Source organism: Octopus sinensis, linkage group LG4, assembly GCF_006345805.1.
Source record: "Octopus sinensis linkage group LG4, ASM634580v1, whole genome shotgun sequence".
Lineage (NCBI taxonomy): Eukaryota > Metazoa > Mollusca > Cephalopoda > Octopoda > Octopodidae > Octopus > Octopus sinensis.
In genome coordinates, this window is record NC_043000.1 from 68,007,967 (window position 1) to 68,018,004 (window position 10,038).

The 10,038-nt window shown below is 41.4% G+C and overlaps 1 protein-coding gene across 1 annotated transcript in view; it reads left to right on the forward strand.

Annotated features, from left to right (window-relative positions):
* The window catches only part of LOC115211126, a 24,548-nt gene extending 14,738 nt beyond the window's left edge, over window positions 1–9,810 (forward strand). Inside the window, exons 3-4 of the mRNA XM_029780062.2 lie at window positions 2,099–2,280; window positions 8,904–9,810. Coding sequence (XP_029635922.1) covers window positions 2,099–2,280; window positions 8,904–9,055 — 334 coding nt within the window. The 3' untranslated portion in view covers window positions 9,056–9,810. The remainder of the gene's footprint in view (window positions 1–2,098; window positions 2,281–8,903) is intronic.
* Window positions 9,811–10,038: the final 228 nt, after the last annotated feature.

The window sequence follows — 10,038 nt, forward strand, 5'->3', positions numbered from 1 at the left end:
ATGTATGTGTTTGTATGTGCGCATGGGAATGTGTGTGTGTGTGTGTGTGTGTGTGAATGTGGAAGTGTATGTATGAGTGTAGGAGTGTACTTATGCGTATGTTCGTGTGTGCACGTGGAGATGTGTGTGTATGTATGTGTGTATGCATGTGTGTATGCATGTGTATGTGTGTGCACGTATGTGTTGTGTGTGTTCATGTGTATGTGTATGTGTGCACATATGTGTGTGCACATATGTGGGTTGTGTGTGTGGTGTAGGTGGGAGGTATATGTGTGTTCATGTATGTGTGCGTGTGTGTGCATGTGCGCATATGTACGTGTGTGTATGTATGTGCATGTGTGTATATAAAAATAAAATAGATTAAAACAATAGAGAAAAATACAGGATAAAAATAATAAATAAAAAAATAAAAGTTACAAGATAAAAAATGAAAAGATAAAAAATAGAAATTAATACAAGGATAAAAAATGATGAAAAAGTGTTTAAGGTAAAAGGAGATAATAAATAGATAAAATAAAAGGATCAAAAGAAGTTTACAGAGGTGTCAGAGATGGTAGATGTAAATTGGAGAGAAAGGTGAAAGTTAGAAAGGAAAGAGACTAATTGGGGAGTTGTTTGCCAGAGAGGGAGGTGGCACTTATACAATTGCTTATTGCCTATGTAGCCTGAACTGACTCTGGGGGGTCAGTTCAGAGAATTGGGAGAATACTGGGCCTCACTGTAATCAACAAATAAGTTGGGGAAATTGGGGCCCATTGTTGTATCCATAGCAACACCAGACAATATTGGTAAATCTTCCCCATGAATGTAAAGTAGTTGAGGGTGAGGACAAGTTCTGCTAGACAGATAAGGGTGGAGATGCTGGGCATGGGGTCGGGGCGACAGTCAAGTATGTGTCATCATCATCGTTTAACGTCTGCTTTCCATGCTAGTAAGGGTCAGACGATTTGACTGAGGACTGACGAAACAGATGGCTGCACCAGGCTCCAATCTGATCAGGCAGAGTTTCTACAGCTGGATGCCCTTCCTAATGCCAACCACTCCGAGAGTGTAGTGGGTGCTCTTATGTGCCTCCGGCACAAGGCCAGCCAGGTGGTACTGGCAACAGCCATGCTCAAATGGTGTTTTTACATGCCACCTGCACAGGAGCCAGTCCAGTGGCACTGGCTATGACCTCGCTCAAATGTTTTTTTTCACATGCCACCGGCACAAGTGCTAGTAAAGCGACGCTGGTACCAATCACACTTGAATGGTGCTTTTTATGTGCCGCTGGCATGGAAGCTAGTTAGCTGCCCTGGCAACGATCATGTTTGGATGGTGCTCTTAGCACTCCACTAGCATGGATGCTAGTCATCGAATTTGATTTCGATTTTTATTTCACTTGCCTCAACAAGTCTTGAAAGGTATGCATAAGTGGGCTGGTTACACCTCTGGCATAGGCCACAAGGTTATGGTCTCACTTGGCTTGCCGGGTCTTCTCAAGTACAGCATATTTCCAAAAGCTACAGTCACCCAAGTCTTCCTGGGTTTACCTCTTCCACAAGTTCCCTCAACTGCTAGGGTGTGACACTTTTTCACACAGCTATCCTTATCCATTCTCTCCACATGATCATACCAGCACAGTCGTCTCTCTTGCACACCACATCTGATGCTTCTTAAGTCCAACTTTTCTCTCAAGATATGTGTGTGTGTGTGTGTGTGTTTGTATGGAAAATTTTGTGCAGCAAACACAGAATTAAACTTTACCTTCAAAACATTTAACAATCAACTAAATTGCTGTCACAAGTGTGCAGAACCATTTGTTTCTGTAGCATGACAGAGTAGGTCTTTCTTCAACATTTAACAAATATTTAACAACCGTTTTGTGTGAATTGGCACGAAATATATCCAGCTCACCTCAACATATGCATACATACATATACACATACATACATATATGCATACATGTGTGTGTGTGTGTGTGTGTGTGTGCATGCATGTGTGGCAGGGAGTGAGTGCAGATATTTATGTTCATTCTTTTCTTTTATATATTGTTTGTTAGTCCATTTATTATGTAACAATGTAACAATAATGTTATTTGTTTTCTCCCATTATTTAGCTATATTCTCGAGGCACAGTATGAATATGGCTACAAGATTGCTGGTGCAGTGGTTGGCGTTATAGTTGGATGTGTATTTTTAGTTGTCATATTTCGCTGTCTTGTGGCTCTTCGTCGAATGAACAATGTACAAGTAATTACTGTGGAAGATGACACACAACACACTAGAAGTGTCTCCATGAGTGAGTTAATAGATTTTTTTGATGATTTAATTACTATTCACATACATGTTAAATGCATATCTGTATCCACGTGTATGACATGTGTGTGTGTGTGTATATATCATCATCATCATTTAACGTCTGTTTTCCATGCTAGCACGGGTTGGAAGGTTCGACCGCGGTCTGGGAAGCCAGGGGCTGCACCAGGCTCCAGTCTGATCTGGCAGTGTTTCTACAGCTGGATGCCCTTCCTAACGTCAACCACTCCGCGAGTGTAGTGGGTGCTTTTTACGTGCCACCTGCACAGGTGCCAGGGGGGTCTGGCATCGGCCACGATTGGTTGGTGCCTTTAACGTGCCACCGGCACGGAAACCAGCCAAGGCGGCGCTGGCATTGGCCACGTTCGGATGGTGCTTTTTATGTGCCACTGGCACAGAAGCCAGTTGAGGTGGTGCTGGCATCGGCCACGTTTGGATGGTGCTTTTTATGTGCCACCGGCACAGAAGCCAGTAGAGGCGGCGCTGGCAATGGCCACGTTCGGATGGTGCTTTTTATGTGCCACTGGCACAGGTACCACAACTACTATTTCCATTGATATTTGTTTCGATGTTCATGTACATGCACTTGACTCAACAAGTCTCCTCAAGCACAGCGAGATGTTCCGGGATCCAAGGTACTTTGAATGGGCAGGGGCTATGCGGAACTGGTGCTGGAAACATCCCGAGTCTTTGTAGTCACAGCACATCTCCAGAGACCTCGGTCCTTCGCCATTGCCTCAGTGAGGCCCAATGCTCTGAGGTCATGCTTGACTACCTCATCCCATGTCTTCCTGGGTCTACCTCTCCCCCTGATTCCTTCAACTGTTTGGGAGCGGCACTTCTTCACACATCTCTCCTCATCCATCCGCAGTACATGACCATACCATCACAAGCATCGCTCTTGCACACCGCATCTGATGCTTCTTATGTCTAGCACTTCTCTCAGGGTGCTTACATTCTGTCGTGCATTCACTCTGACATTACACATCCAGCAGATCATGCAAGCTTCATTTCTTTCAAGTCTACGCATGTCCTCTGCAGTCATGGCCCATGTTTCACTGCCATGAAGCATGGCAGTTTGCACACATGCATCATACAATCTACCTTTCACTCTGAGTGAGAGACCCTTTGTCGCCAGTAGGGGTAGGAGCTTTCTAAACTTTGCCCAGGCTATTCGTATTCTAGTGGTGATACTCTCTGAGCATCCACCTCCACTACTAACTTGGTCACCCAGGTAGCGGAAACTATCAACTACTTCTAGTTTCTTCCCCTGGAGTGTGATGGAATCTGTTTTCTGAGTGTCTGTGGTGTCTATTGTCCCTGGTCATCTGCTGCACATGAAAGCTATCTTATCAGTTAATTTCCCTTTGATGTTGCTGCACCTCTTATGCATCCATAGCTTACACTGGGTGCATCTTATGGAGTTTCTACCTACACCTTTCCTACAGCTCGAGCAGGGCCACCTGCCCGATGGGGTATGTGCTAAGTTCGCCTTTCTGCTTACTATAACTTTGGTCTTTGCTACATTTACTCCAAGGCCCTTTGATTCTAACCCTTGTTTCCACACCCGAAATTTCTTTTCTAGTTCCGATAGTGATTCTGCTATGAGAGCCAGGTCATCAGCATAGAGGAGCTCCCAGGGGCAACCTGTTTTGAATTCCTCTATTATTGCCTGGAGGTCTATGATGAATAAAAGAGGACTGAGGGCTGAGCCTTGGTGTACACCTACTTCTACCCGGAATTCTTCACTATATTCGTTGCCAATCCTAACCTTGCTGACAGCCTCTCTGTATAGAGCCTGTACAGCCCTTATTAGCCATTCGTCAATCTCCAGTTTCCGCATCGACCACCAGATAAGGGATCGGGGGACCCTGTCAAAGGCTTTCTCCAAGTCCACAAAAGCTATGTAGAGGGGTTTATCTTTAGCTAGGTACTTCTCCTGCAGTTGTCGGACCAGGAATATAGAATCAGTGGTGCTTCTACCCGGCACAAAAACCGAACTGCATCTCATCTAGCAAATTAAGCCTTTCCAATGAGATGAGTTATGACCCTCTCTGTGACCTTCATCACCTGATCCAACATCCGTTTAATACCCCTGTAGTTATTTCTATCTAGAGCATCACCCTTACCCTTGTAGCAGTTGACTATGGTGCTGCTACGCCAGTCATTGGGTAATATATATATATATATATATATAATATATATATATATATATATATATATATATACACTCATGCACTTTCTCCTCAGTTTACAACCTATGCAACTTACAACCAGAAAAAATAAATAGATGAATAAAAATAAAAAAATTTTAAAAATCGATTTTCAGACGTTGGGAAGCTACACATATGATAACTATGGCAGCATCTGGCAATGCAGGCCTCCGTTAGACCAAGGCATCCACTGCCTGCCATTGTCTCTCACTCAGTTGCTTTCAAGCACCAGTTGCATTTGAATGACAATAGTGCTGAAGAATATAAGTCCGACATATGAGCTGATTGACTTACATGCTGTCAGTCAGAACAGAACTCAGTTGTAAGCCAAGGAGAAGGTGTATATATATATATATATATACATTAGCCAAAGATAAGCCCCTGTACCTGGCTTTTGTTGACATGGAGAAAGCCTTCGACAGGGTCCCCCGATCCCTTATCTAGTGGTCAATGAGGAAACTAGGGATAGATGAATGTTTAGTGAGAGCTGTGCGAGCCATGTACAGGGACGCTGCTAGTAAGGTGAGGGTTGGCAACGAGTACAGTGAGGAATTCCGGGTAGAGGTAGGGTCCACCAAGGCTCAGTCCTCAGCCCCCTCCTATTTATCATAGACCTCCAGGCAATAACGGAGGAATTCAAGACAGGATGCCCTTGGGAGCTCCTCTATGCTGATGACCTTGCTCTAATTGCTGAGTCACTATCAGAACTGGAGAAGTTTCAGGTGTGGAAGCAAGGATTAGAATCGAAGGGCCTTAGAGTCAATCTAGCTAAAACCAAAGTCCTAATAAGTAGGAAGGTAGACAAATCACAAACGCCTTCAGGTAGGTGGCCCTGCTCGATCTGTAGAAAAGGTGTAGGTAGAAACTCTATAAGATGCACCAAGTGTAAGCTATGGACACATAAGAGGTGCAGCAATGTCAAAGGAAGGCTAACTAGGAAGATGGTTTTTGTATGTGGCAGATGCTCAGGAACAATAAACACTGAAAATGCTCTGAGACCAACTTCTGTCACTTTCCAGCGAGAAAAACTAGAAATAGTTGATAGCTTCCGTTACCTAGGTGACCAAGTCAGCAGCGGGGGCGGGTGTGCTGAAAGTGTAACTGCTAGAGTAAGAATAGCTTGGACAAAGTTCAGAGAGCTCTTACCTCTGCTGGTGACAAAAGGCCTCTCGCTCAGAGTAAAAGGCAGACTGTATGACACGTGTGTACGAACAGCCATGCTACATGGCAGTGAAACATGGGCCGTGACTGCTGAGGATATGCGTAAGCTCGCAAGAAATGAAGCCAGTATGCTCCGATGGATGTGTAATGTCAGTATTCATACTCGACAGAGTGTAAGTACCTTAAGAGAAAAGCTAGACCTAAGAAGCATCAGATGTGGTGTACAAGAGAGACGTTTGCGCTGGTATGGACATGTGGCGAGAATGGATGAAAATAGTTGTGTGAAAAAGTGCCACACCCTAGCGGTTGAGGGAACCTGTGGAAGAGGCAGACCCAGGAAAACCTGGGACGAGGTGGTGAAGCACGACCTTTGAACTTTAGGTCTCACTGAGGAAATGACTAGAGACCGAGACCTCTGGAAGTATGCTGTGCGTGAGAAGACCCGTCAGGACAAGTGAGACCATAACCCGTGGCCTTCTACATGGGATGTAGCCAGCCCACTTATGCATACCTTCCCTTCTTGGGACACAAAACTCTACTTGTGAAGACCTGTTGAGGCAAGTGAGAATCAGAATTGAAATTGATCAATGGAAATTGCAGCTGAGTTACCAGTGCCGATGGCATGTAAGAGAACCATCCGAACACGGCCGTTGCCAGCGCCGCCTCAACTGGCCTCGTGCCGGTGGAACGTAAAAAGCACCATCTGTTCGTGGCCGTTGCCAGCGCCGACCCGACTGGCCTCGTGCCGGTGGCACGTAAAAAGCACCATCCGTTCGTGGCCATTGCCAGCCCAGCCTGGGCCCCGTGCCAGTGGCACATAAAAAGCACCATCCATTCGTGGCCATTACCAGCCTCGCCTGGCCCCCGTGCCGGTGGCATATAAAAAGCACCATCCGATCATGGCCGTTTGCCAGACTCATCCGGTACCTGTGCCGGTGGCACGTAAAAAGCACCCACTACACTCATGGAGTGGTTGGCGTTAGGAAGGGCATCCAGCTGTAGAAACATTGCCAGATCAAAGTTTATTTATCTAAGTTTATATACATATATATATATATATATATATATATTATATATATATATATATATAATATATATATATATATTATATATATATATATATATATATATATATATAATATATATATATATATATATATAATATATATATATTAACATTGATGTCTTTTTCACCATTGTTACAATCATCTGAAATGGAACTGTCAAAGCATGATATTTGGGTTATTTTGCTATTCAACCTCAAAAAAGGATGTATAGCAGCTGAAATTGCTTGTGATATCAATGAAACTTTTGATGAGGAAATGATTGGTGAGTGATCAGCTCGAAAATGGTTTAAACAATTTTGCAGTGGGGACCTGAGCTTTGAAGATCCTGAGCATAGTGGATGCCCATTAGTTATCGATGATGGTTGATTAAAGACCATCATTGAGAAAAATCCATGTAAAAACACTCAAGAACTGGTGAAAGAACTTCAACTTAACCAGAAAACTGCCTGCACCCATTTGCAAATCAAAAAACTCAACAAATGGGTATCACATGATTTGAATGAAATCAGAAAATGCACAGATATGAAATTTGCTCATTGCTTCTTCTCCATAACCAGACCAATCCATTTCTTGTCTGTATTGTAACTTGCAATGAAAAGTGGATTCTGTACAATAATAAAAGCGTTCTTCACAGTGGTTGGATCACAATGAAGCACTGAAAACCTTCCCTAAACCCGAGCTCCTCAAAAAGAAGATTATAGTGACTGTTTGATGGTGTACTGCTGGACTCATCCACTATAACTGCTTAAAATTTCAAAAAACCATTACTGAAGAAACATATTGCCATGAAATTGCCAAAATGAATGAAAACTGCTATTCTTCAATCTCAGACTGGTCAACAGAAGAGGACCAATCATTCTTCATACAATGCTCAACCACACGTTTCACTAATGATGCGCTAGAAGTTCTTCCCTACCTAGCTTACACCCCAGACCTTTCTCCAATAGAACTACCATTTTCAAGCACCTTGATTATTTCCTGTGAGAGAAGGATTTCAAATATCAAACCTCATGCTGAAAATGCATTCAAAGAGTTCATGAGCTCCAGAACTCTAGTTTTATGTTACCACAATAAACAAACTAGTAACTCATTGGCAAAAATGTGTTGATTGTAATGGTACTTACTTTGATGAATAAAACTTCCTCATTGTTGAAATATATTGTGATGAATTTCATGTTTCAAAACGTTGCTTACTTTTTACTCAGCCTGATATATATATAAAATCATCATCATCCTTTAACATTTGTTTTCCATGTTGGTGTGTATTGGACAATTTGACAGGAGGTGGTAAGTTGGAGAACTGCACCAGGTTCCAATCTGATTTGGCTTGGTTTTTACAGTTGAAGCCCTTCCTATTGCCAACCACTTTGTAGTGTGTTCTGGGTGCTTTTAGCGTGCCACCAGCATGTTTTTATGTGGCACTGGCACAAGACTCTTACAGGCCAATCCTCTTTACCAGGGGATGCAGCCTTAATGCTTCTGCTGTGGAGGATGGGTCTTCTTGAGTTCATCAATGTACCAGGTATTTCAGTCCTTTGTCATCTCATCTTAAAGATTCAACATTCTGAAGTTGTCCTTCAATACTTTGTCACATGTCTTTCTGGATCTCCCTCTTCCATGAATTCCATCCACTTTGAGTGAATGACACTTCTTTATGGAGTTGTTGGTATTCATCTGCATCACATGACCAAACCAGTGCAGTCTTCTCTCTTGCACACTGCATCTAATTCCTCTTATACCTAACTTCTCTTTCAATACAGTAAGCACACAATCACACATGTACATGCACATTACACATCCAGTAGAGCATACTAGCCTCCATGCCAGCATGGAAAATAGGCATTAAATGATTATGATGATGTTGACACATATACATACACACAATGCATCTGTACATAATTAAGTGGCATACAGAGACTCGTATAAATTGATAGCTACTTAATTACACAACCTTTCTCATATTTGTGTGTGTGTGTATATATATATATAGACACACACATACAGACAAACGCACACATATATACAGAGAGACAGAGAAATATACACACACACACACACACATGTATATGCACCTCATGTACTCATTATGAATTATGTTTGTTGTTTATATTTTTCATATGATCATATTCAATTATGTAAATACCAAACTGCTTCCTTTTCTTCAGCGAGTCGAGAGGATTGTAAAGACGGCAACATTGAAATGCAGCCTCCCTCAACAATTTCATATCCACAGTCCAGTTTTTGTTCGTATGCTGATGACCAAAGTATAAATGACCATGCCATATGTACACCTGAGAAAGCCAGTCTCTTTAGATAAACAGAGTAAGCAGTCAATGAGCTGACCACACAACTCTGTTTCAAATCCTTGATGTATCCATTCCAGTTCACTTACATGGCCAATATCCATGGGAAAAGCATGAAAATATCACACATCTCTATAATCCTTTCTCTGTAAATCAAAAAAAATGACAATCTAACAAGTAGATACATTATGTGAAATTGTATTTATTAACCCATTTCAATCATAAGTGTGAACTCATATATTTGTGTGGGTGATTATAAAGTGTGTGTGTGTGTGTGTGTGTGTGTTTTGTGTGTTATACTTTTTCCTTCAGAATTATATTTCTTTTTCAAGGAGTACTTGAAATGAAAAACCACCAAAATTTCATCCATATACTGTATATAAAAATTATGTGTGACTATATGTTTGTAGTCATATATATGTATATATATATATAAAACAGCCAATGTGACAATATAAACAGACTGTTTTATGTCCTTACATATCTCTAGTATGTTATATATATATTGTATTCCAGTTATTACAACAAGTGGTTGCTGAAAATGAATGAGAGAGAAAGAAAGAGAGATAGAGTGAGAGGGAGAGGGAGTTATGTATTTCAAAGAAAGTAATCAAAACATATCTATGATATCTAAAGATGGATGTAATGAGTATGAATAATAATTATAATAATAATAATAATAATAATATATGAAGGATTGAGGTACTCCTCCAGAAGATATAGAGTCAAAATTAAAAGAGTGCCTTTGTTATCTAGTGAATGATATTTTGACATCTTGTGTGTCTTCAACCTCAATCCTTTATATATTAACCAAAATGAAGTATATTGACAAAATTATTTTTTAAACCAGTTGAAAACACACAAGATGTCGAAATATCGTTCACTAAATAATAATAATAATAATAATAATAATAATAATAATGATAATAAATGCCCTGATGCAATACCAGGCAGTGGCTCTCATGGCTTTTGATTTCAAATGATTGGAAGTGTTATA